Genomic DNA, 27701 nt, shown 5'->3' on the forward strand with positions numbered 1-27701 from the left:
CTTGAACACTGGGCACTAACTAACAAAATGAAATTCAATGGTGAAAAAAGCAAGGTTCTACATTTAGGCAAGAAAAACCAAACGCACAAGTACAGCATAAGTGGCACCGTGCTCAATAGTAGTAACTGTGAGAGGGACCTCGGAGTCCTAGTAGACAATCACCTAAATATGAGCCAGCAGTGTGCTGCAGCTGCCAAAAAGGCCAACACAGTGCTAGGCTGCATTAACAGAGGGATAGAATCAAGATCACTTGAAGTATTAATACCACTCTTCAATGCCTTGGTAAGGCCACACTTGGAATACTGCATCCAGTTTTGGTCACCACGATGTAAAAAAGATGTTGAGACTCTAGACAGAGTACAGAGAAGAGCAACAAAGATGATTAGGGGACTGGAGGCTAAAACATATAAGGAACGGTTGCTAGAATTGGGTATGTCTAGTTTAACGAAGAGAAGGACAAGGGGGGACATGATAGCAGTATTCCAATATCTCAGGGCTGCCATAAAGAAGAGGGAATTAAGCTATTTTCCAAAGCACCTGAAGGCAGGACAAGAAGCAACGGGTGGAAACTCATCAAGGAGAGAAGCAACCTAGAACTAAGGAGAAACTTCCTGACAGTGATAACAATTAATCAGTGGAACAGCTTGCCTCCAGAAGCAGTAAATGCTCCAACACTGGAAGTTTTTAAGAAGAGACTGGACAGCCATTTGTCCGAAATGGTGTAGGGTTTCCTGCCCGAGCAGGGGGTTGGACTAGATGACCTCCAAGGTCCCTTCCAACTTTACTAATATGAACATTTGTGGCATGGCCGCCAACCAATCTCCGTGCCCTCTTCTCAAGAGGACAACACCAGCAACACTGCTGCAGCAGGAAAAGCGGAAGGCAACGCTGCCCACCAGACCCACCTGGTGGCTCAGTAACTGCACTTCTCCTCAGCTCCAGGAAGCTTGTGCAATGGAAACTTGATGGTGAGGGCTGTGGGGTGTTTGCTGAGGGAGCTGCTACCAGTAACAGAGCTGGGAAAATGGGCCAGGTGGGGGGAGTTGCCAATGCTGCTGCCCTGAGACTTGGCAGATCCCCCCAAGCAGCCATGATTCCCCTCCCCAGCCAGCCAGCCACCATCCCCTGACCTAATTGTTGCCTGGCCAGCTGGCTGGCACAAAACCTCACCACTCTTCTCCTTGGCGGCAGCAACCTAATGGACCTGAGCAAGCTGCTGGCGGTGCTGGCACGAGGCACGAGGGAGAGGCAGGCAGTGCAGTGCAATGGCTTGGGTAACTTGGTTTCGTCCAAATTGAAAGCGGAGGTGCAGCAGCGGGATTGCTCTCAAACAATAAGAGTTTTGTGTGTTGCTTGCTCGTGTGCGCCCATCATATTGAGAGCAATCCTGCTGTTGTGCCTCCGCTTTCTTCAACTTGGATGGAGCTGAGGAGATGCTGGTGGCCACTTGAGTGGGAAGGGCGACCTTTGCTGCTGCTGCTGGGCCACACCTGGGCTACATCCTGCCACTGACTCCCAAACTCCACCTTCGCCATTGGGTATGAGCAGTCCTGGGGGGAAAGCAGCGGCAGCCTAACCCTAACCCCACCCTGCCGCCTCCCTCACCTTGCCTTACCCCACAGAATGAGCCTCCTGCCCACTGCCCCACCCACCAGAGACCCCCTGGATCTCCCCCAACCCTGCCTGGCCCCCACAGGCATCCCTCCCCAGGAGAACATCGAGGTGGCCATGCCCACCCTGGGCCACACTCACCCAGTGGGCCACATCCACCCAGCACCCCGTGATACATAAGTGAGTTTTGGATTGCAGTTTGGGCACTCGTCTCTAAAAGGTTCACCATCACTGGACTACACCAATTAACTTGCCACTGGTACCATGAGATTTGCAGGGAGCAAACTGATAGTGACTGGAAGTCATGGCTTGGCAAAATTAGTTGTACCTAGTTAAAGAGGAAAGAACAATCTATTAAATTTGATGTACAATTATTTTTATGTGTATTTTCTGACTTACAAAAGCTATTATAAAACTTCAGTGATTATATTATATTATATTATATATTTATTTATTAGGATTTGTATTCTACTATGCTCCTAAGAAAAAATGGTTTACATGAAATAGTAAAAATGTAACTGACAATTAACAGCATTAAAACCATAGAAATAACAATAAATTCTAAAATAACATCTCATAAAAGTTAAAATCAATCTCATCCATTACTCTTGATCTTGCTAACATACATGTAATTTTCTCAGCTGCTATATATACATATACATACACATACATATTTGGTTTTAATAAATTTTAATGGTTGTTCACCACCAAGAATCATTTGTTTGAGATGACAGCCATATAAAACAAACAAACATCAAATAAATAAACAAATAAAAAATTATAGGAATTACATTATTGCCCTATCACATCATTTATATGTACAAAAACACACTTAGAGGAAAAATTACAAACTGTACACATAAATAATATGGAATCCTGACAGTAGTATAATGTAATCTGAAGTATTAAGTTTGTAATTTCTGTATTGGCAAATCAATTTGCCTGTAATAAATCCAGTAATACACTAATTCTACACAAGAGTATAAAACTCAGTTTCAAACATACAAATTAATTTTCTAGATATAATTAAAAATCCTTGCAAATGTGGCTTTGTGTGATTCTTAGACGTTTAGCTAAACTGAATAGCAAAACTAAAGATAAGGGGATTTTCCACTGGAGAATTTTTAATTTGTATTTCAAAGACCTCATTTAAAAATCTCAACTAAAGTGGTAAGACTCCAGAAGAAATTGATATACTGAATCCTTAATTTTGCAGTTCTTAAACTGAGGTAAGGTGGAATGAGGATGCATATAAAAAATAAAAATTAATATTCTGCTTTAATAGTAAGAGAATAAAATGTTGCAAGTAACTCAGCATTCTTGTTTTAGTTTTACTGGGAAGAAATTAATTAGAGTACTGCCAATCTCCTTCCTCCCAAAATTAAAATCTCATACGTATAATAGAGAAACTTGAAAGTGATGCTAAAAGATTCCAGATGAAGAATTATAATTTAATTCATCCATTTGATCGACAGTTTTAAAATACAATTGAAATGTCATACATAAGTCAAAGGGCAAAACGAAGTGTTTTTCAAATAGAAAGAAAAGTCAAAAACAGAATTTCATTAAGAATTGAACATCACGAACAACAAGACAAAAAATCTATTCAAACTGTGAAAGAAGTTGCAAACAGAAAAAAATGCAATAAAGGATAACCTCAAAATTCACAAATGTGTGTTTTACTTAATGTCTGAGTTGGAATTCTAATAAAATGAAAACTGTCAGGAAAGCTTCAAATTATAGGCAAGAATTTTGATATTTGTGATTTAATTTAGAAAAAATGCTGCAGCAAACAGAAGGTTTCTAAGAAACCAGAATAGGATTAGAATTCTTCAAGAATGTTTCCCAGTTTTACTACATGGAATTTGTGTCCATTTTAAATTATTAATATCAGAAAAAAGCAAAACCAGATGTACAATAGTTGTCTTGCTATATTGGAAGTCACTGCTACCAGCAATTTAAATATACTTTATTTAATATGAAGCCAATCAAAACATGGTTCAGGAAACAAGATTCTCTATTAGTTGAATGACAATGTGAGAGTGGAAATTTATGTCAAATCAGAGATTATACTGTATTTTTATAGAAGATTAAGAGAAAAATTCCCAGGCAATTTCAACTGTGTGAAATCTTAATATTGAGACTAAGGAGAAAGACCTACTTTGAAGTTGGGGTTCTTTCTCAGAAGGTCCTTGCATCTTCTTGGAATACTGCATGGAAAGTTGCCAGAAGATATTTTAAAGAGCGTGTTACTGTCTTTTGAATAGCTAATCCCTTCTAGATTTTTTCTTAAATAAAATATAATGCTCAGAGTATTCAGTAAAAAGTTTTCCTTACAATTCTCTTTAAAAAAGTAGACCAAATGAAATAGTATCTCTAAAAAAAATAGATGATATATGATGGAATTACATCAACTATTTCATTGAGAGTCCTTTCTAGCTTTTCTCTAAAAGTATCTTAGCATTTCAGGGCTATTTTTCTATAGTTTATTTCTGACTTTTTGTAGACTATACACTTTGTTAACTAGAACAATAATTAGGACCTGTTAATCTCTCACTCATGTTAGTCCAAGAACATAACTGATTAGTACAAACATAAATACTAAAGCAAATGTAGTCAAGAAAGATTTATTTTATTTTCCTTTTCCTTTTATATAGCCCAGTGGAAAGCATCCCCATTTTGTACTGTTTTTAAACATCAAATCTTCCTGCTGCAAATCCTTATATATATATATATATATATATATATATATATATATATATATATATATATATATATATATATATATATATATATATATATATATATCATGACATAACCTAGTCTTACCAGGTAATTTAGTAAAGAAAAAGCTATACAGTGTGAGAGATCTACTCTGAACGTTGTAAGGGTTCAGACCCAATATTCTGATTAAAAACAATAAAGATACATTTTAAAAATCCAAGCATATGGTACTGAATAAGGGTAAACTGGAGCCAGATCAAAACATTTTTCTCTTCTTCACATTTTTAATTTTTTGATGGAAGAGTAAGCAGTATATAAACAAGAGCACATAATCAGCAAATGATTGGGATTGCATAGAAATGGCAGTACTAATGTGCAGTCAAATTCTAAGGGTATCATGTGATCAACATAAGCTAGTGGTCAAACAGACAAGGCAAGAAAAAAAGGCAGACATAGCAAATTGACAGAGCAGGATCAATTAGCAGATGCACAAATCTTCAGGACAGCAATTCAATGAAGTCAGCAGATGCATAATATCATTGGAAACAATGAAAAGAGGGGAAAGGTTTGACAAGAGGTAACTGGGAGTATCCATCAATAGTCACATATAAGTGGCAGCCAGAACTCATGGGCAATATGTTAAGTAAATACTACAATCAAAGGTAAAGAAGACCAATTCCAGGCAATCAAGCAGCAAACAGTGCATTGCAATGCCAGGTAGCCAGCAAGTAGGTAAAGCAGAAAGAAAGCAATGAGAGCTATATCATTTTTTTTAAAGCAAAGATTGAATAGGGTCATGCCCATTTATGATTAGAAAAAGCAGCTGCCAAGGAAGAAAAAAAAAGCTCTTGAATAGCTATTGGGACTGTTAATACACAATTATTGTGGTAAGTAAGATTACTGTAAGCAAAAGAACCACAGAATTTGGATGCTCTTGTTCTAATAAATAATATAGGGCAACATAGCTATATGAAAATTCACAAGAATACAGAACACAAATGGAGATGAGGCTAAGCCTTAATGCCTGATGGAGATCTCGGAATCCTCCAATAAACAAAATTAAGAACATAAGACTCCACAAGGAAATTTTAAAAATGAGTACGCATCTAAAATTGTTTTTATAAATGATGCCAAAATAAAACAAACAAAAATACTAGCAATGAACTGGATTAGAAATCATTGGCTGGGATTGAAGATATTGCTTACCCCTCTCTGGAGCCCACAAAATGGGAATGTTGGGAATTTCTGCAGCAGAAAAACAGAAGAGAAAAAGGGATTTCTGACTCCCAGATTCAAGGAAAAGCAGATCAGTTAAGGGATGATGATGTGCTTACAGCATAATAAGAACTGGTCAGAACCTTTGCTCATTCCCAGATGCAAACATTTTCTGAGATTTGAGAAAGGTTTAAAAAGCACAGAGCATTTAGATGTAATATTTCAACTCTATTCACAAAACGACACCACTTACCTGTAATTAATTTTCTTAGGAGAGTTTGCACCCATAAAGCCTACACATGGAACGAGGCAATATTTTTCAATGAAATATGCCACAAATACAAAAGAAAACAGACTATTCCAAATGAATATTCTGATTTAGACCGCACCAAATTGTAGAAATAGTTTGTGAGCAAATCAGTACATTGGATTAAAGTCAAATTCGCATATTTGCCTTACAAAAATGTTGGTGTTTTGCAATGAGACTTGCTTGCTGCAGCTAAACAATTCTTGCTTGCTTATTTATATTCCACCTTTATTATTTTATAAATAATTCAAGGTGGTGAACACATGCAATACTCCATCTGTTCCATTTCCCCTACAACAACAACCCCTGTGAGGTAAATTGGGCTAAGAGAAAGTGACTGGCCCAAAGTCACCCACCTGGCTTTCATGCCTAAAGAAGGACTAGAACTCACAGATTCCTGGCTTCTAGCCTGGCGCCTTAACCATTAAAAAAAAATTGCTTCTCCAGTTCTTCTACATGGATAACAGGCATTTTTTTTCATTAAAAGAATAGGAGATACGAACAAATTAAGCGTGAATCTTAGAAGAGGACTCAGAGACCTTTGAATTTAATACCACCTAAATATGATACATTTTTTATTTAGAAAGCCAGTATGATTGATGATGAATCAGTTACCCTTTGTGGTTTCAGAGAAATTGCTCTTTAAATGATAAATTAATTTAATGTGTCTATGTAGAAGAATTCAAAATTGATGAAAGAAGAAAAATGTGTTACTGCATATTATTTTGCAAATAATAATAATGTATTAAATTCCCACTCTCAATAAATTTGGGCAGATTTCAACAATTAAATGAATTGCAATAAAACATAAAAGATAAAGACAAAATATGGTAAAAGCAATGAAGTGATTCTCCCTGACCATAGACCTGGGTGAAGATCTTATATATCATAATATATATCACCATATATATATATGGTGATCTGTTTTTTCAGGGTATAGGTTTTATAATATAACAAGATGCTCCCAAAGCATCATTTTATATATAAATATTTATATGAAACCGATATAAAAAGTCTATTGTTTTTTGGGTTTATGTAGTAATTGGACTGAAATATAAAACTAAGTACAAATGTACAATGTTGTATTATCACTTTTACATAATTATATTATATAGTTTACTTTAAAAAGCAGATTAAAGAAATCTAGTTAGTAAGCTACGTGCACTGTATTCATTAAAACATGTATCCTGGATAAATATATGTGTAAGACAGCAGATTACTGAAGAATGCATTATATATACTATTTACAAATAAAAAGCTGTGGTATGCTATATGACAGGAGATGGCCATGATCATATAGAATTTCCTCTTCCACAAGAAATGGTGCAGCTACTGTAACTAATTTGCGATCCTGGATTTAATAGTCTTATGCACTTTTACATTTCAGATAAATGTGTCACCCTATATTTATTATGAAACACATTTCTCTTATCCCCATTCCCTATCACTGTCATGCTTAACAATATGAGGACTACATCCCCTGGTATATTAAAACTGCTATAACAAAAGCAATTTGCTTTTGTTTTCATACATTTAATCAGAATTTCTTGGAGTAAAGGTCACCAGTAATAAGCACATACACACCCACATACACTCACACCTCCAAAAATGTGTCTAAACAACTAACAAAAATAACTAATCATATGTGTTATGAATGTGTTAAGGACCCTGTTTCCTGGCTGTATTGCTAACTGGTCAAGTATTTTGTTCTCACGTATATTAAATATAGGTGTTTTTAGTGTTTTCATCATTTTCATTTTTAAAAAATGTTTTCAGTCTTTTTAATTACAATATTTTTTTCTTTTGAATTTTAAGCTGTTTGGAGCCATTGATTGAGATGGGCAGATATAGAAATTGAATAAATAAATATGCATTATTGAAAATAAAATATTGTTTATCCTCAAATAAATGTCAAGGCTATTCCACATATATTCCACAACAGCTGTGGATTCCAGAATAGTGTGCAGAGTTAAAACGAATGGATTATCAAACAAATCAACCCAAAATTCTCCCTCAGTGCACAAATGGCCAGGCTTAAATTATACTACTTTGGACACATTATTGGAGAAGGCTGTGATACTAGGAAAGGTAGAAGTGGAGTGAAAAGGAGGATTACCAGCAACAAGACTCATGGACTAAGTTCAGTTGCAATGAGTGCATAGTTGGAAGACCTGAAGTTTAGGAAGAGAGAAAATCTATCTATGTGGTCTCTAAGAGTCAATACCAACTTGATGGACTTAATTCATCAATCAATTTTAGACACAAGGAATTTGTCTGTTTAATATTGGATATCTATATCCCATTAACTAATGCATAAGACCTGATTCTTGTCTAGAGAATTGCATGCCTAATATTCTTGAAACCTTATAGTGGCACTGAAATAAATAATATCAAAGTAATAATAGCCATGTCAATGTCAAAGGTATCTCTAGACTCATGAAAAACAATGTAATAGCCAGGCTAATAGAAACTGAAATAGTTTGGTGACTTCCTCATTTGAAAAGCAAATTTAGCAGTCAGTAACAAGATGGGCAGTCTAGAAATAGAACAGAGTTGTCATGAGAGTTGAAAACACTGCTCAAGCATCTATTTCCATGAAAATCTGCTTTTACAATGCCACCTGTACTTGGTATGAGCAACCTTACTATATGCTGATAAAAGGTTGATAATGAAAACACATATCTATTATAATATTCCATTCCAAGACAGAGGTGGTAATGACTATGTCAGTTAATGGTAATTTGTTTCCCAATTGTTTTCATAAACTGCTTGCTGTACAATAGGTATCTACTGTAGCAAGTGAAGTTATCCATTGGTCTACCCAATATTAACTGATATGAAATAAAATTCCCTGATATTAAATAAATAAACATCAATTTCATAGGCATGTCCATGAATATTCTTGGCAAAAAACAGAAAGGAACAAGGAAAAAAAAGGGAAATGAAGGAATAATTCAGTATCTCAGAGGGGGAAAAAAGAAGGTCCCCCGAAGCTACTACAGGGACAGTCATAATGAAATTGAATACAAAGGTGAGAACATGTCTCTTTAATAGTTACGACCATTTGCAAAATATCTTTCATATATAACAAAGTTCTGAACGTGCCTTTGTGGAATTGCGTAGTGATGGCAAAGAAGGCAAGGTTGTTCATTTGAGGCCAAAATAGCTGACTTGTAAAAGTGATGGAGACAGAAAATTTAGAGACTTCAGGGATATGGTAAAATTAGTCAGCTTTCTTGTGGAAAGAAAGCCACATTCAGAGAAATAAGGAAGAACTTCAAAGAAAGAATCTTCATCTTCAATGGTCAGACAACTCACTTTTGCACAAAAAATAGTTGCTCCTAATATCAACAAATATAAACATTAGCTGTGTTGTGATCAACCTGCTGTTGCAGAGAATACACTTATTTAAACTGGAAATGAGAAATTAGGGAAAAAAGGGATTAGGGCTATATTATACATCTCATTGATTATGTGTGTCAGCCAGAGAAAAAGGAAATACCAAGGATTAAAGCAAAACATTAGAAATAATATTATCTGGATTATAACACGCTAAATTAATGAATTAATATGGGGCTTTCTTGTTCAGAAGAAAAATATGCATACTAGAGCTGTGCATGATATAGAAAAAACTATTTTATTTAATGTCTAGGAAAGATCACTGCAGTCTACAAGTTCTTGGGAACAGTTTTGGTTCAGCCTTGGTTTAGCAGGTTGAAACACCATTCTGAGTGATACTTGTACTTATTTACTTTTCATTCATTTTATTTATATATCACTATGTTCCACATGGAATCATAGCTGTATAATATAAAAAACAAAATGATCATAACTTAAAAACAGAATACAGAAAGATTAATCTTTAAAACCTTTCATCAATTATTCTAACCAGAAATATTCCACTGTGGCATAACCCATTGGCGTGTCAGATCTCAATCTTTCCAAATACTTCTTCCATTTACCAACAAAATCCCACCTTAGTATATCTCATTAGCTCTACTGCCTCCCCATATTCCCAGAAATTTTCTTTCCGTTCCTCCTGCAAAGTCACATAAGAGTGTAGACTATAATTCATTTTAGATAACAAGAAAATTCAACAGGATTGACCAGCATTCCACATAAGCCCCCAAAATATTCTAAAACAGTCATTCAGAATTGATGCCTTCAAGGTATGTTTGACTACTTGCTCCCTTATTGCTTAGCCAGCGTGCCCATATTTAGAAACTGATATTTAATATTGGAAAATAATACTGTGGAAGAGCACCTTGCAATTTTCTTCAATGTATAGGTATTTTAGTCAGTCAATGAAATAGAAATCATGCCCTAGATTACTGATAATCAATAAATAACTTCTGCTATTACCTTCAGAAACTAAAGTGGGAACAAAAATAATTCTTCTTGATAACCCCATTTTTTTAAAAAAAATATTAAGTTCTCTCTTACATTCCTTCCAATGCAGGGGAGCTATGAGTAAATGGGAAGTGCACTTGGAGAGTAAATGGTCAATACTGAACACATGTTGGAGACAGGAAAGGCTCTGAAGCATGGGTAAGTGAAGAGTAATGGGACACTAATGGTAACTATGGGGAGTGATGCACCAAGAAAATCAAAGACTGGCAAATTAATAGAATATGCCATGTTGGGGGCTAGAAAGTGGATGCCCTTTGAAAGTTACCCAAAATATTAGTTGCTTCTTGAGCAGAGCTATTTCCTTTATAAAATGCCTTTTCTTTTTATGTAATGCTTCAACATGACTCTCTTCCTTTCCCCCTCCCTTATCTCCACTACAGGTAGTCCTCGACTTATAACCACAATTGAGCCCAATATTTGTGTGGTTAAATGAGACATTTATTAAGCAAGTTTTGCCCTATTTCACAATCTTTCTTGCCACATTAAGTGAATTACTGCAGTTGATAAGTTAATAACCTGGTTGTTAAGTGAATCTGGCATTCCTATTGACTTTACTTGTCAAAAGTTCACAAAACGTGATCACATGACCCCAGGACACTGCAACCGTCATAAATATGAGCCAGTTGCCACGGATCTGAATTTTGATCACATAATCATGGGATGCTATAAAGGTCGTAATTATGAAAAATGGTCATATGTCACATTTTTCAGTGCTGTTGTAACTTTGAACGATTGCTAAATGAACTGTTGTAACTTGAGGACTATTGTATTTTGTTGCCATTCCCTCTTTTCTTCCCAATGCAGTTATTCCTTCCTCTTACCTAATCTGTATTTTCCTGTTAGGTAGGTAGGTAGTTAGGTAGTTAGGTAGTTAGGTAGTTAGGTAGGTAGGTAGGTAGGAAGGAAGGAAGGAAGGAAATACATGTATTTAAATTCTTGCATGATTTTTGGTATGTGATGGTTTTATGCCTGCGAAAGAGAATATGCAGAAAATTATTGTAGATGTATTTATTTACGCAATTTATAGGCTGCTTGATTCCCAATGACAACGGTTGGCTTACAATTAAATTAAATTAAAATACAAAACACACAAAATATCATAAATGCCTCTCCCCAAACAATACATAACTAAAGAAAACCCATCCAGCAGATACTTGACCTTCACTCTGTCACAGAGTCTGTAAGAATAGTCAGGTTTTTAATAGCTTCCTGAATGTCACCAGGATGGGAGCTATTAATCTTTGAGGAGATATCATTCCAGAGGGCAGATGCTACGACAGAAAAAGCACAGTTCTTGGGTCCCACAAAATGACACTGCTTAATGTGACTTGAGCACCACCAATCTATCCAATCACACAGGACAGGCAGAATCAAGCAAAAAGAAGCATTACATCAAATAAACATGAAGGGCTTATAGATGATAATCAGGACTTTGAACTGCACCCAGAAGCCGAATGATGACTAGTGCAGTTTATAGAGTGTTTATATCATATTGGCATAATAAGATATGCCCAATACTGCTCATGTCTCTGCACTCTGGATCAGCTGCAGCTTCAGCCTTTCATAAGGTGACTAGTGTATGAATGACCATTTGAAGAATCTCTCAATCTAGAATAGGAAAATAACTACTGTAAGTGAAGGCAAATGTCAAGAACTATGTTTTGTCTTGTTATGTTCGCTGTCAGGCAAAATCTGTTCCAGATGGCTTGCTGCAGCCACTGAATTCCCCTTTGCAACTTTCAGACATAGTGCCAGGGGATTTTATTACTGCTCTATCTCGGAAAAGAAGTATACAAGGATAGTTCATTTCACTCCTTGCAAGAGCTTCTGATCTGTTCAAAAAAATACACAACTTTTTTAGAACATGTGTTTAGGTACACAGATCTAGTCAATTATGTGATCTCATATTATAGCTCTCAATTTACCTCCAAATTTGGAAGGTCCTTTCCCATATATTAGATGTAAAAATCCATTTGTCATCTACTCAACATCTAGCAATGAACAGCTAGGCTTGAATGACTGAATCATATGCAAGAACAGCATCTACAGAGTTATGTCTCTTATCAACAAGACAATTGGACCAAGCTGGTTGCCACATGCAGAATTTGCCTACAGAAACTTAGTAACCCTTACATTGGCATAGCTCCTCTTCAGGTGACTTACAGTTTTTACCTAAATGAAACTCTTGCACCTGATGTTTCTCATAATTTAGACTTCCTATGGGAGAGTCAAACTGTACAGTATCTCTTAAAGAACAGCTAGATTTGGTAAAGGTTACATACAGGTGGGTTGCAGATGTACACAGACAAGGAAAGCCCAAGAGGGTTTTTTTGTGGCTTTTTATGAAGTTTTTGATCGACTCCTCAAGGAGCTGGACTCAAAATTTAATGGCCCATTCCCAGTGGTTCAGTATGTAAATTCCAAGTGACTTTTCATTTGCAATTGCCTGCATCGATGACAATTCATCTCATTTTGTATCAATTATTGTTTCTGCTGGGAGCATTTCCTTGCAGCTTATGCCTGAATTTAACTTCACTTCCTGCTGTTCTGTTTATGGGGATAAAGTTGGAATTTTCTCTGTTATTGGCAGTCTCAGACTGATCCGGTGGGGGAAAATGGGAATTGCACAGGATCTTTGCCCTCTTCTGGGTAAGCTTGTTTGCTTGCTTATTTATTTATTAGCTATTCTTTGAGGGGGAAATTTATTTTATTTGTGATTTTATAAACTGCTTTAGACTAGGCCTAAGTGGAAGCAGCAACCTCAGCCTAAGCAATAATAACAAGAAAATGCCACAATATAAAATAAAATACATAATTATGGTAAAATACAATTGATATAAAATTCCGTGGCATCAGGGGTTTTACAGCAATGAAATCTCAAAGGGCTTTTGTAAAGTCAAGTTTTTATGAGCTTTTGGAAGATCATGAGAGTAGGAACTACTCTTGCCTTGGTGACCAAGTTTTTTAAAGGACAGGATTCCCCAGAGAGAATGCCCCTCTTGGGTCTCCTTCTGTGGCGGAACTTGATAAGTAAGGCCATTCACCAGGCTTTCTCTGTTATCTATGAGATGACTTGTCCCATAGATAAGACTCTTCTATAGATAAGAAGTACTGAAGCCAGAAAGAGCTTTACACGTTAAAGCTAATACTGCGTTGCACTTTGAAAGTATCAGTAAATAGTGTAATGCCCATAATGTTGCTGAAGTGACTCTACTTGCAAATAAATAGACCATTGTATATGGCACAAATTAAAGCTTTCAAATTATTTTGAAAGCCTGTCACATATACTGCATGAGTTACCAGAACATCCTGATCCAAATTTCAACTGGCTCACCATCTGTATTTGGTGAAGGATTATTGGTCAAGAAGAAAAGGATAAGTGAGAGGTTCCAGATTAGTATCTGGGGTCTGACAGGGAGATACAGGAGTCCCTTGAGAAGATATTTTGTATGAAGCTGAAAGAAAGTCTGAATAAGTAATTAGGAAATATCTTATTTGAAGATAAGCTCAATTCCTGGAACACAGGTAAATTAAATATTAGAACACTTGTTGCCAAAAACTTTTAATTGGTTACATACTCAGTTTATAAAAAATGCTGGAATAATGAGTCCATTTGGCTGGAAATGAATGCTAATGCAATTATTTAGGCTACAACTAGAAAGTCTATGAACTGCTGTAAAAAGTAATTGGGAACATTATCCATGCTGTTAGTTGAAGATTTTATAGATAAGATGAATACTTGTTGGCTACAGTTCTTGGACTCATCTCATTAGCTTTGGAGAAAATCTCTTAATTTGGTCTACTTATTTAATTCCTCAATTAATTAATATATAGAAACTTTTCTTATGATTAGAGCTTGAATCTTATCAGAAGAATAATGTCTCCAAAAGTTTATAAAAAAAAAATAGCACCACCCTCTTGTCCCTCAAATGGAAAATGTCATTTATAGAAAACCTTGTACCTAAAGGCCCTAAGGAGTCTGAAACTTTTTAAAACTTGATACAATAATAGAGAAAAGAGGTATTTTTCAAAAAGACATGAAAGAGCTAAAGAAGATAGAGTTTCATAAAACAAGGTCAAAACACGGATAAACTTAAAACACTGATAAAAATGTACAAAAGAAATAATGGGTTTCTGTGATGAAATAGCTCAAATGTGAGGTGTGCTACATAGAAATAATGTAAGAATGTCTCTTTTAATGTAGAGCAACAGCAACTGCTCTTTATACAAAAAAAACTTTTATGTGATTTCTTTTCATTTTAATCTGAATATAATCTAGAAATTGGTTATGCATACTCTCTAATTTTTTTATTGTATTTCAAAATTAAATCCCAGCCTATTGTAATTAGTTTTCTCTATTTAACATCCAAAGTGGTATTCTGCAGTGTTCATAAAATATCTTTTTTTGAATATAGTTCAATACAGATAATAATTTTTCCTGATCTACATCTCAAGTTAATGACCTTAAACCATTTAGTGTGGAACGTCTTACAGGAAGATATAAAGAGATAAAGATCTTTTTTTTTTAATCTGGCAACATTATGTTTAATTATTTATGTAAAAGATTTATGGCTGCCCATCTTGTAAGACATGACTCAAGGCAATTAACAGCTATAATAAAAACAGAAAAATAAAACAATCCAACAAACAAGAAATATTGTTGCCAAATCAACAATATCTATCCAACCATACAGTTTCCAGGCTCCAGCCTTGCTATTTCAGTGCCTGGGGGAAAAGCCAGCTCTTAACAGCTTTCTCTAAAACTAAGAGGGTAAGGATCTCCTGGATATCAAGGGGAAGGGTGTTCCATTGGGCAGAGGCTGCTAAAGAAAAGGCCTTCCTAGGTCCTACTAGCTGACAACATTTGAAGGAAGACACCTGTTCAGTGCCTACTCTGTCCAATCTACTTGCATCTGCAGATATAATCCCCCAGAAAACCTGGCTCCATACCTTATAGGACTTTAAAGTTAATAACCAGCACCTTGAATTGCACATGGAAAGAAACTGGGAATTAATGCAGTTTGTGCAATTATAGTGTAACATGGGCAAACTGAGAAGTGCCCAGTACTGCATGAGCTGCTATAGAGTCTGCTGTAGATTATCCCTAGATTTTGTGATGAAAAAAATATCTGATACAGATGATGCTGAAGATGATCAGAAGGAGAAAAGGAATTGTAATCTCTATGGGTAAATATATTAAATTTATTGCAGATAACCTCTTTGCTTGAAGGAAAATATCTATATTGTATATTCAAGAGAAAGAATATCTTTTCTAAAATAGATAATTTAAAATTATAAGTTGTTAAAATGGGGGGCAGTACAGGTGATGCACTCATCCTGTATGATATCGTCAATAGGATTTCTTATCAACAAGATGGATTTGACACATACTATTTTTGAGGTATGTAAAACTGGAAGAAAGCTGATAATTTTGACATGGCTACTGGATCTTAAGAGCTGGAGTTGATATGATGGAGGCATATTGACTTGTGTACTGATTATCTTCCACTGTGAGCTTCAAGATCTAATCTCTGCAAATTGTAGCGACAGTATCTTCATATAGAGAAAATAACTGGTCTTCCACTGTCTGATTATGTCATAAGGGAAAGTTTGTCTGAAAACTTGGTGGAAGAGTCAAAGTAATAATTACTTGAATCTGAATCATAAGGTAGAGAATATTCACAAGGTTTTGTGAGGTGGTAGAGAAGTTTCAAAAACTTGCCATAATTCAGAGTCAGCAGGGAAATATATATAGTTATTGTGTTGTAGAGTATTGTGGAGGTCTAGTGCAAAAATCCAGAAGGAATGTGATTCGGATACTTTGAAATTATGATAAGAACACCAGTCAGTTAACATCTTGGCAAACAAAAACAAAACCGAAGTATCATATATAGTAATAGTAATAGTAGTAAAGTTGGAAGGGACCTTGGAGGTCATCTAGTCCAACCCCCTGCTCGGGCAGGAAACCCTACACCATTTCGGACAAATGGCTGTCCAGTCTCTTCTTAAAAACTTCCAGTGTTGGAGCATTTACTGCTTCTGGAGGCAAGCTGTTCCACTGATTAATTGTTCTCACTGTCAGGAAGTTTCTCCTTAGTTCTAGGTTGCTTCTCTCCTTGATTAGTTTCCACCCGTTGCTTCTTGTCCTGCCTTCAGGTGCTTTGGAAAATAGCTTAATTCCCTCTTCTTTATGGCAGCCCCTGAGATATTGGAATACTGCTATCATGTCCCCCCTTGTCCTTCTCTTCGTTAAACTAGACATACCCAATTCTCGCAACCGTTCCTTATATGTTTTAGCCTCCAGTCCCCTAATCATCTTTGTTGCTCTTCTCTGTACTCTTTCTAGAGTCTCAACATCTTTTTTACATCGTGGTGACCAAAACTGGATGCAGTATTCCAAGTGTGGCCTTACCAAGGCATTGAAGAGTGGTATTAATACTTCACGTGATCTTGATTCTATCCCTCTGTTAATGCAGCCTAGCACTGTGTTGGCCTTTTTGGCAGCTGCAGCACACTGCTGGCTCATATTTAAGTGATTGTCTACTAGGACTCCGAGGTCCCTCTCACAGTTACTACTATTGAGCATGGTGCCACCTATGCTGTACTTGTGCATTTGGTTTTTCTTGCCTAAATGTAGAACCTTGCTTTTTTCACCATTGAATTTCATTTTGTTAGTTAGTGCCCAGTGTTCAAGTCTGTCCAGATCCTTCTGTATCTGAAGCCTGTCTTCTGGAGTGTTGGCTATTCCTGCCAGCTTGGTGTCGTCTGCAAATTTGATGAGTTCCCCATCTATCCCTTCATCCAAATCGTTGATGAAGATGTTGAAGAGTACTGGGCCCAGAACAGAGCCCTGGGGCACCCCACTACACACTTCCCTCCATATAGATGCAGTTCCATTGAGGACCACTCGCTGAGTACGGCCGGTCAGCCAGCTACGGATCCATCTGGTGGTGGTTCTGTCTACCCCACATTTTTCTATCTTGTCAAGTAGTAGGTTGTGATCTACTTTATCAAATGCCTTACTGAAGTCCAAGTAAATTATGTCCACAGCATTCCTCTGATCCACTAATTTTGTCACTTGGTCAAAGAATGCAATAAGATTTGTCTGGCATGATCTATTTTTGACAAACCCATGTTGGCTTTTATGTTAAGAAGTATCATCAGAGAGGGGTGTAAGATTTTTTTATCCAAACCAGCACTTTGGTTCTGGAAACCATCTTAGATGAGAGAACAGAGGCTAGGTCTTCACATCTGAAACTTAAATTGAATTTGATTCTCTTGCACATGTTTAGACTTCTGGATGAAAAATGAAGAACATATCTTTTTTCTGTATGTCCGATTACTACTGTATTAGAGTATTCAGAAATATTATTTCAAATGTTTTTTTCATGCTCATAGAATTAGATAGCTCTCCAGAAAGGGAAGAAGCACTGGAGAAGACAGAAGTGGATTGCTAGATTAATCTCACGGCTAAAAATGGACATGTCTTGGAAAATGTTGCAACTAAACCTTCAGGTAAAGCTTTTGGAAAACATTGAGCATGATGTAAGTAATAATTGTGATGTTACTAAATTTATTACTAGTGTGGCTGCCCAGGAGGTTAAGGAAGCCCTCTAAAGAAGGAAGAACAGTTTCTCTGAGTTTGCTTAACCTTGCTTAACCCATGTAATACCTGAACAGACTAGTTCAACCTGTGGGGTACTGGGAATAATAATTTAAGCACTTAAAAAAAAATCAGAGAATAAATATGATTATCCAATTATCTGCATCAAATTCAATAAAATAACCCGTTAATATTTCTTGATATTCAATATATATACTTTTAAAAATTGTTTAAATAATACATTTATTAATAAAAGCAAAAAAAGAAAAAGGCAATTTGAAAAGTAAAGATAAAATGATCAACCTAATTAACCAATTAAAACTTGCTTTAAGGAAAAATAAAGAACATTTACTTAAAAGATATCAGTTCAGCCTTTTATTAACTATGTTTACAGTCCTGGTATTTTAAAACATTTCTTAACAAAGGACATTTCCTTTTATTCATTCCTTCAATATGCTACTTTAACTCCTTCCTTCACCTGTAGTCCTTTGATTCCATCTTTTTGTGGAAAGAATATTGATTTGGAAAAAGTAAAATAAAAAACTGAAAATTATCAAATTTCTCTTCTATTTTACCTTTGATATTATTTTCAGCATTGTAAATATTGCATTTAAATTTTGGTGTGTGTTAAATTCATTCATTCATACATACATACACACATACATACGTATGCTGTTGCGTTCCAGAGACTCTAAGTAGTTTATAATTATTATAAAATCAATAACTAAAATCTCCAAATTCAACAAAACATCAAACTTAAGTTAACCAACATTTCAGTTTAAATAATAAAGACAATTTTGTGATATCTTTAAGCCTAATCAATTTTTTATTATGTATATTATAAGAGCTGTGGTGGTAGCAAGAGCATTATTCTCTTACTCTTGAGATTTTGAATAAATCTAAAATTATATCACTGGAGAAAACTATCACAAAAATCATTTGATCTAAAGATCTCTAAATATATAGAAATTCTGTCTTTTATTTTCAGAATATACATCTTGAATGTAATATACATAAGAAATACTGATTTATTGACTGTGCCAAATATCTCAAATGAAAGGAGCAGTTGATCACCATATCATAAATATTTCTAAACAATAATAGTCTGATATGAGAGCAGAGATTGCAAAAATAGAGTGAACAGTACTGACCAAATTAAGACCACAAATAGGAAAATAATGAACTTGCCACAAAGATAACAGTGTCCTGTTTATGATGCCCCAAGACATACTCTAATCTTTCCAATATTCTCTAAATTTGAGGGTCATACTGATAAATTTTAAATGCATTACTTTTTAAGAGATACTAATTCTAATTTCAGATACAAGGTGTCAAATACTTTCACAAAATTATACAATTATGCAAAACATTTAATTATATATGTTGGTTTATTGCCTCATTGTCCCTGTTCCCCACCTAATAACATATTGTTGTATTAAATTGTTGTTATTATTCAGTTGCTCAATTATGTCTGATTCTTCTTATATCCATGGACCACAGCACTCCAGGTGCTCCTGTCCTCCAGTCTCCCAGAGTTTGCCCAAATTCATGTTCACTGCATCTGTATTAAATTACCTTTTTCTTTTACTGTATAGGTTGGTAAAAGATTGTAATAAGATGTTTGATTTGATTTGCCTTAAGGATTTGCAATATTTTCTACCCTGAAATTCACTACCAAAGAAAATTTTCCATGTCTGAATTAAGGGTATGTGTTACAAAAGATAAATAGGAACATTGCAAAGTAGCCAAGAGATAAAACACAAACCTCTTGATGTAGTCAAGTAAAATAAATTCTATGTTTGTCAGTTGTTTAATAAAGGTATTTTTATTTCTTTAAGAAACAGAATATTCATATTACATCAAATATGCAACTTCTGAAGCACTATATATACAAACAATATTAGTGTTTGAGAAATGTTAATAGTTTAAAAAAGGAAAATGAACTATCTCACCTCTGGTGTGACATCTCTTGGTGCAAATCCTGTTCCTCCAGTTGTTAAAATCAAGTTGAGCTCTTTTTCATCACACCAGTCTATCAGTGTCTCCTGTAAAATGCACAACAAAATTAGCAGCTGGTCTTTGTTTGTAGAGTTTTATTTATTGCTTTAATTAATTTAGAAAATTTATTTGCTACCCATCTCATATCCAAAGACTCTGGGCAGCAGAGTTTTGCAAAGTTCTCAGGCACTATGGTGCCATGACTCTTTAAAATTGTAATATTAGTTTATGTGACATCCTTCTAAGAATGATACAGATAGTTGCAAAATGAGCTGAATACACATGCCATTTTTACCAGCAGCTACCCAAGTGCTATATTTTGGTGCTATATTTTCTTTCTGATTCACAAATGCCCTTGTCCCTCGCTGCATCATGTTGGCAGTGTGTAATATATAGCATGTGATTCTTCCATCTTGCTTTTCCCAGATGTTAAAGCTCCCCAGTTACTGGATTCCCTGTCCACCTGCCTTTCAACCTACATGGCCATAAAAAGATAAAGATACCACATACCACATCCTCCCATAGATGAGCTTATCACATTGGTTAATTCTGGCCTTGCGTGCTAAGGAGACCCAATTTTGCCAAAATTGAGAAAATACAAGTTTCCCAATTCCCACCCTGAATAAAATCTCCAGGATACATAGAATTTATCTCTGTTTATTTATCTCTTTGTTATAGAAGCAAAAGCAACCAGCATTTAGGTCTCCTTACTTAATTTTATCTTCTCATTAGCACTGTACCACAAACAATGCAGTATCTCAGAAGTCCCCAAACTTTTGGGCACCAGGGACCGGTTCCATGGAGTGACGTTTTTCTGCGGACAGGAGGCTGTGTGGTTTTGTATGCTGCCTGCATCCCGCGGATGGAGCTTTGCTTGTTTGTGCGGGCCAGTTGCTGGCATGCCGCAGCCTGGTATTGGTCCATGGACCGGGGATAGGGGACCCCTGCAGTATCTTACAAATTAACTTTTTGCAACAATTGTATCAAAAGCCCTCTATATGAAATTTTAGCAAGCTGAATGGGGCTGCAATTCATTGTTGTCATCTGAAAAAGTCTTCAAAAATGGAATACATATTGTACTGAAATATACAATATACAGTATATTAAGGGGTACAGCATATTATACATTTTTGGTTATAAATAACATAAACAACTATATATTGTTTGTGGTTATAAAGAATAATTGTATTTTTAAATATGATTATAAATATTACTTTATTGTGTTAAAGGATGTGATAGAAGTTATATTCTTCTCAAATTCCCAAAACAATTTATGGAGGTTGAAAATGTCCTGAAAACAACAGCTCATCCAATACAATCAATCTCCTTTGACTGTATAAAGGGGCTATTGCTAAATTCCCCAGAATATATTCCTTAGCTAGCAATATGACCCAATGTTTTGCAACTGGATAAGCAGTTTAAAAGCCCTTAAGAATTCATAAGCCTCAGTGATTGAACTAGAGTAATAAATATAGAATTTCTATAGGAAGCAAATAAATTAGTTTTGGAGGGAGCTAGGAAAGTTATAATGCCTCCAATCTGAGTACAAATGTCATATATTGATTGACAAAATGGACTGTGACCTTGATATTGCCACTATCATTCAGCCCTATCTATCTCACAGGATTGTTATTGTAGAATAAAATTAAGGGAAATAGCTATGCACAATGCTTTCATCTTTAGAAAGAAGATGAGATATAAACCACATTTCAGAGATGTTGAAGAACTTCTGAACAGCATATTGTAAATATCTCAGAAAAGATAATACATTGGGCCAATTTCTAAAAAAAAAATGTGTACATGGCAGAATTTCATATTGTTGATGGCATATGGGAATGACCTTAAGAGATAGAGAAAAGAGACACAATTAAGAGAATGGTCAGATAAAAGGCAGCTGAATCCATAGCAGGAATGTGAGCGAGGCAAGAGGCTCAAAAGAGACCCTAGTTGTAATGATATGGAGGAAAGTCCTTAAGTGATGAGGGGAAGAGATGATGCCAAAAGAGTGGTTAGACAGGAGCTCCCAATGCCTTAAAGCAGGGGTCCCCAACCTTTCTGGGTTGGCGGCATGGTGGGAAAGGGAAGGGCAGGCGCCTTATATATGCATGTGCAAACATGAATGTGGCCACATGTGCGCGTATGCTCACAAACAGGCCACAAGCATACACACCACACAAACAGGGTTGCGAGCATGTGTGCGAGGCTCTCAGTGACACTGGCACCTGTGTGAGGCTTGTGGCACCAGGCTCGTGGCAATGCTACCACCGATGCAAGTATCGCACCACTGCCCTGTGTGAGGCTCATGTCGCGGCTCACAGCAGTGAAGATTGCACTGCCACCTCTGTGTGAGGCTTGCGGCATGGTCTGCCTACCACTTATGGTGCTGCTGCCGCCCACACAAGGTTTTTGGCAATGCCGCTGCTTGCATGTGGTGCGCTGCTATACACCTGCCATTCACGGCATTGCCGCCGCCCATGCAAAGTTCATGACAATACTGCTGCCCACATGATACTAGCAGCGCTGCGCCACCCACATAACACTCGTGGCAATGGTGGCACAAGGGGGAGTGAGCATGCGTGCATGCGCACGTGCATGCCTGGCCACTCATGTGATCCGGTGGCCAAGAGACCATGGCCTGGTAGTGGGCTGCGGCCCATAGGTTGGGGACCTCTGTCTTAAAGGTCAGAGAAATGAATTTAGGAAGGACTGCCCTACTTAATCAAATTGTTAAAAGTGATGGCAGGAGAGCTGTATTTTCAGACTTGCAAGATTCTGTTAAAGTAGCCTTACAATGAAGTAGAGTTAGCTCATCTAGTTGTATTTTGTTTCTGGTGTAACTGGGAGGGCTGACATTACTTTCTTGGGCTGTAAAGGAGATATGGGGGAGAGATATATTTTCAGATTTGCAAGTTTCAGTTAATATAGCTTAATATATAAAATAGAATTAGCTTATCTACTCATGTTTTCTGTCTGGTTTATCTTGTTAGGCTGACATATATAGAAGAGGAAAAACAATCAGGAACATTCTACTTTTCTGAAGTTCTAATATAAAACCTAGGTTTTTCTATAAGTAATAATTCTGCATAAGTAGAATAAGAAGGATTTGAAAAAGCACAGAGGAAGGAAGGAATCATGCTATTCCCTCAAAGAGAACTGAGATCAATGGAACAGCTAGTGTTCAGAAGTTGTGGCTTCTACATCATTGGAGGCTTTTAAGAAGAGCCTGGATATGACTTCCGGTGGCATTTGCCACGCCAATGGTGGCTTTTTCCTTAGCCGCCCGTCTCGGGATCGTGTAAGAACTGGCAAACAGCGATGATCAGCTGTTTTGCGGTTTGGAACTTTCTTCCAGGGCAAAGGGAGGAAAATGAGCTTCTCTCTAGATAGAAGTTGAGCTCCTCTTGTCTCCCAGAGATTATTTTCTGGGAGACAAAGGGTGAGAGCTCCTTCGGAGTCTGGATCATCTCCGCATCCCAAGACGCCTTTGTTCTCCGAAGGAGAACGAAGCCAGACTCTGCTTCCACATCTGCTACATAAGAAGAACTGTAAGTAAATTTTAAAGCAGATGGAGCTGTTCAGGAAGAACAGAACAGGGTTGAATTTCAACTTTAACTCATGAAGAAATATTGTCTTCTTCAGCTACTATTTTTGTGATTGGAGTGAAAGGAAATGGCGGAGGAATTTTGTTTCTTTGTTTGAAGACTTTCACTTTTACTGGGTAACAAAGTTTCAACAATTTAATGGACTTTGCTTATTTAAAGAGTTTCTTTTTTTTACTTTTTTGGGAGAATTGTCTTTATTACCCCTTTATTTTATTTTACTATAAGAAGTGGCTTTTTTCTTTTTCTTCATCTCTCTCTTTTTTTTAAATGGCTTCAAAACGCCCTGGAATTTCTTTTTTGCCTAAAGCTGCAGTTTCTTCTCCAGTAACACAGACTATACAACAAACTAAGCCTAAGACTCCACCACCCTCCCCCCCACCTCCAGCACTCACACTTAAAGATATACAAACGGTGGTTCAGGAACATTCTATTTTTCTGAAGTTCTAATATAAACCCTAGGTTTTCCTGTAAGTAATAATTCTGCATAAGTAGAATAAGAAGGATTTGAAAAAGCACAGAGGAAGGAAGGAATCATGCTATTCCCTCAAAGAGATCAATGGAACAGCTAGTGTTCAGAAGTTGTGGCTTCTCCATCATTGGAGGCTTTTAAGAAGAGCCTGGATATACAGTTATCTGAAATGGTACAGGGTCTCCTTCTTGAGCAGGGGGAGGGGGGACTAGAAGACCTCCAAGCTTCCTTTCCTCTGACTAGCATAGTGACATTGAAATACCATTTCTCCCCCAAAAATCATTTCCCTTGCACCAAAGGCAGACTTTGGGGTTGAATTTTTAAAAGTTTTGGGAAAATGTACAATTAGTCCTCAACTTGAGATCACAACTGAGCCCAGAATGGAAGAAAGGGTTTTACCTCTGCTACTAAGTGTTTATTTTGTTTACATAAAAGCTCAAATTTCTCTTTCATTTTCTTTTTTACAATACTTTACAAAACATTTTTATAAACTCTATCATTTACTATTATCTGTTTCCAACTTTCTTTATGATCTCTGATCTCAATTTACAACCATTCATTTAGTGACTAATTGAAATTACAAGGTCACTGAAAAAAGTGACTTATAACTGTTTTCACATTTACAACCACTGCAGCATCCCCATGGTCACATGATCAAAATTTGGACACCTGGCAACTGGAATGTATTTATGATAGTTGAAGTGTCCTGGGATTATGTGATCCTTTTTTGCGCTCTTCTGACAAGCAAAGTCAATGGGGAAGACAGATTCATTTAAAAACTATATTACTAACTTAACTACAGTGATTCTCTTAACAACTGTGCCCAGAAACATCATAAAAATGGAGCAAAATTCACTTAACAACTGTCTTACTTAGAAATGGAAATTTCTAAGTTGTGGCCTCAAGTTGAGGACTATCAGTACATTTTCCCAAAACTTTTAAAAATTCAACCCCAAAGTCTGCTTTTGGTGGGGAAAAATACATTTTTCCTACTACTCAGCTTGTCTTATCTCTAGTGTAGACTCTCTAATTGTAGCAACTGAATTCTCAAACTACAAAATTTATTTTTAGTCTTTTAAAAAATTTAGTTTATTTCTGAATGAAACCATTTATAATTAAAGAAATGACACAGCATAGTGCACGAATTAAATTTATTATGTAGTCTTCAAAAGCACTCCACAATAGAATGCATTGTAATAGGCTAACACGGAAAGATGCTGATAAATGCAGCCAGCCTTTTTCTGTCAAGGAAGGGTAGTATACAAACATATTGGCCAAACTGTCTTTTGATGGAGGAATGGAAAACCAGTTTTAGAAACAATGAAATAAGTATGATCCTTGCTTGCAATCAGGCATGTGCCACAGGTCTACTTTATTGTTCCTTTTTCAGAGAAATGAATCTGAAAAAACAAATTTCATGCAAATTGAGAAGGGATTGTCAAATTATTATTAAAAATTAATATCACAAATTCTAAAATTACTATTGCTGAAATGAATGTGAAAAGGAAGTAATAAAGCCTAAATACATACTTTTATTCTAGGTCAATTAACTTGTTTAAAAACAAAAGAAAAAACTTGTGCATTTCATTGGTGCAATAATATAAAACAGGTTAACATCAGCTATTCTGGAGATGGCCCCTCCTTACATTAAAAAAATACCTTTTTCATAAGATGATTGGTTCAGAGACTACTCCTGTATCAAAGCAAACATCACAAACTTATACAAAGTTCATATCTCCTATTTGGAATTTGATTTTTCACCAATTAAAACTTAAATAAATTAAAAGACTCCTCCTTGCCAGTTATTTTTCCCAGCAGGGTTGCAAGCATTTGATATACAGCCCTATGATTATTCCCAGAACATTTAAGGCTAAAACAGCAATTATAGATTACAATACACGAAAATAGCTAGCTTGCTATTTTAGTTGGTAAAAATTTCTTTCTTGTAAATTTGAGATGTTATTTTCCATTTCTCTCAATATTTTAATCATATGAAGCAATAAATAAGAAATTTTCTTCCAATATTCCAAAAAGCAGGATTTTCCAATATATTTTAAGGTTATAAGAATAGCTTTGTTAGAATTAAGCAAAAGCCTATCACATCCAGCATTCTAATATCCCACATATCCAACTATAAGAATACTACTAGTTTATATTACTATGTAAAAGTAAAAAGCTGAGATTTGCTGTTATTATCTTATTCTACTGCACCAAAGGGAGTTGGAAAATTGGTCCAATGTATTATCTTTTCTTTCTTTTTTCCTTTTCCCCTACACTTTTCCCTTTCCTTCTCCCTTGGTTACTTCCCTACTACTTTATTTTGTATTTTGTATTATAAATTAATAAAAAAGTAATACTACTGTGAATGAATGACCACCCCCACCACACTCCAGTATTTAACAATTTATATTTAGGATCAAGATACTTCTGACACTGAGGCGAATCTACAGCAATCATAATAGAATCTGATACTTCACAAATCTATGTAAATCATTTTGAAATTAACTTTAGATTCCTAAAAAGCCAAGACGAATAATCATTATTGCCATTTTATAAAGACTCTTAAAATCACAGAAAGCCCAAAACAGAAAATGAAAGGTGTCATTGCCTAGAGTAAACCAGAGGAATTCATTATACTGTACTATAATTAGATTGCTACCTAAAAATATCTGTCCCAGAGAATTATGAAGGCTAAGTAAGGGAAGCAAGAGTAAAACATTTTGAAGTAATATTTTATGACACAAAAGACCTTCAGGTCTTGAAAATATAAAAGAGGATAATGCCCCCGTCCCCGTAAAGCAGGGGTGTCAAACTGCTGGCCCGTGGGCCGGTTTCATCATACTGAAGCCATGCCCACCCCATTGCTGGCAATCACAACACATCACGTGACACCCGTGCCATAAAGTGTAGGGATGGTGAAGTAAAACTGAGAGTAAAAGTTGATTCTTCAGATCCTAGGTAGAAGTGATTCTATCACACACTTGAGCAGCAAAGCCTGCATCTCTTTTAGTATGGCTGATTTCTCTGGCAGGCGTATTCCTTACGGAACTGCCAGATATCTAAACCAAATTCCTGTTACCAAATTGAGGAAGCTCAACATGCTTGCATCAGCAGAGGCGATATAAAGGTATCCCATTTAAACTCAAACTTTGCTCATGTTTTAAAGGAGTCAGTAAATAACATGTTTTATTGTACTGACATTTTGGGTCAACACTCATCATGAGCTCTGATCAATTTTAATTAACATTTTTACTTTCAGATTCAAATGATTCAATTTCCTGAAGTGTAACCAAATTTTGTCATGAAATAGGTAAGATGCACAGCAGTTTGGCTCATCTGTTTACTTAATTGGTTAATTCATATCAATTTTATGTACGCAATGTGTTTTATGTATTGATCATAACAAAGATTATTCTTTTGTAGGAGGCTGAAAAAATCACCACAGCCATCTTTGTGAGAAATTCTTTAGGTTGAGGAGTGAATGAATTAGATGAAGAAATATTAATGGTGTATCAGAAACTTGACAATTATTTGCCACATTTAGTTACTGAATACACAAAGTTGGAATACTAATAGCATTAGAGTCACAGGGCTATGGATGGTACCAACAATATTTCATCATTCCCAAATTATATGTTCTTTTCTTCATTTTCTGAAACTTGCCAAGTATCTTATTATTTTTTTTAAATTTTTTATTGAATGCAAAAAAAAAAAAAGATTAAAAACATTGAACATGATAAATTGTCTTTGACATACATTTCC

The 27701-nt window shown here is 35.9% G+C and overlaps 1 protein-coding gene across 16 annotated transcripts in view; it reads right to left on the minus strand.

Annotated features, from left to right (window-relative positions):
- GPHN (gephyrin) overlaps positions 1–27701 on the minus strand; it is a 252541-nt gene that overhangs the window by 118842 nt on the left and 105998 nt on the right. For 10 of the 16 annotated variants that reach the window (XM_039326900.1, XM_039326898.1, XM_039326895.1 and 7 more), the window contains 2 exons: positions 19823–19915; positions 5542–5580 (listed from right to left, as the gene is read on the minus strand). In XM_039326900.1, coding sequence (XP_039182834.1) covers positions 5542–5580; positions 19823–19915 — 132 coding nt within the window. Of the gene's footprint in view, positions 1–3772; positions 3822–5541; positions 5581–19822; positions 19916–27701 lie in introns of all 16 variants that reach the window. The other 6 variants (XM_039326902.1, XM_039326899.1, XM_039326897.1 and 3 more) reach the window with 2 other exon arrangements.

Source organism: Crotalus tigris, unplaced genomic scaffold (genome assembly GCF_016545835.1).
Source record: "Crotalus tigris isolate CLP2741 ecotype Arizona unplaced genomic scaffold, ASM1654583v1 scf7180000024346.1432988, whole genome shotgun sequence".
Lineage (NCBI taxonomy): Eukaryota > Metazoa > Chordata > Lepidosauria > Squamata > Viperidae > Crotalus > Crotalus tigris.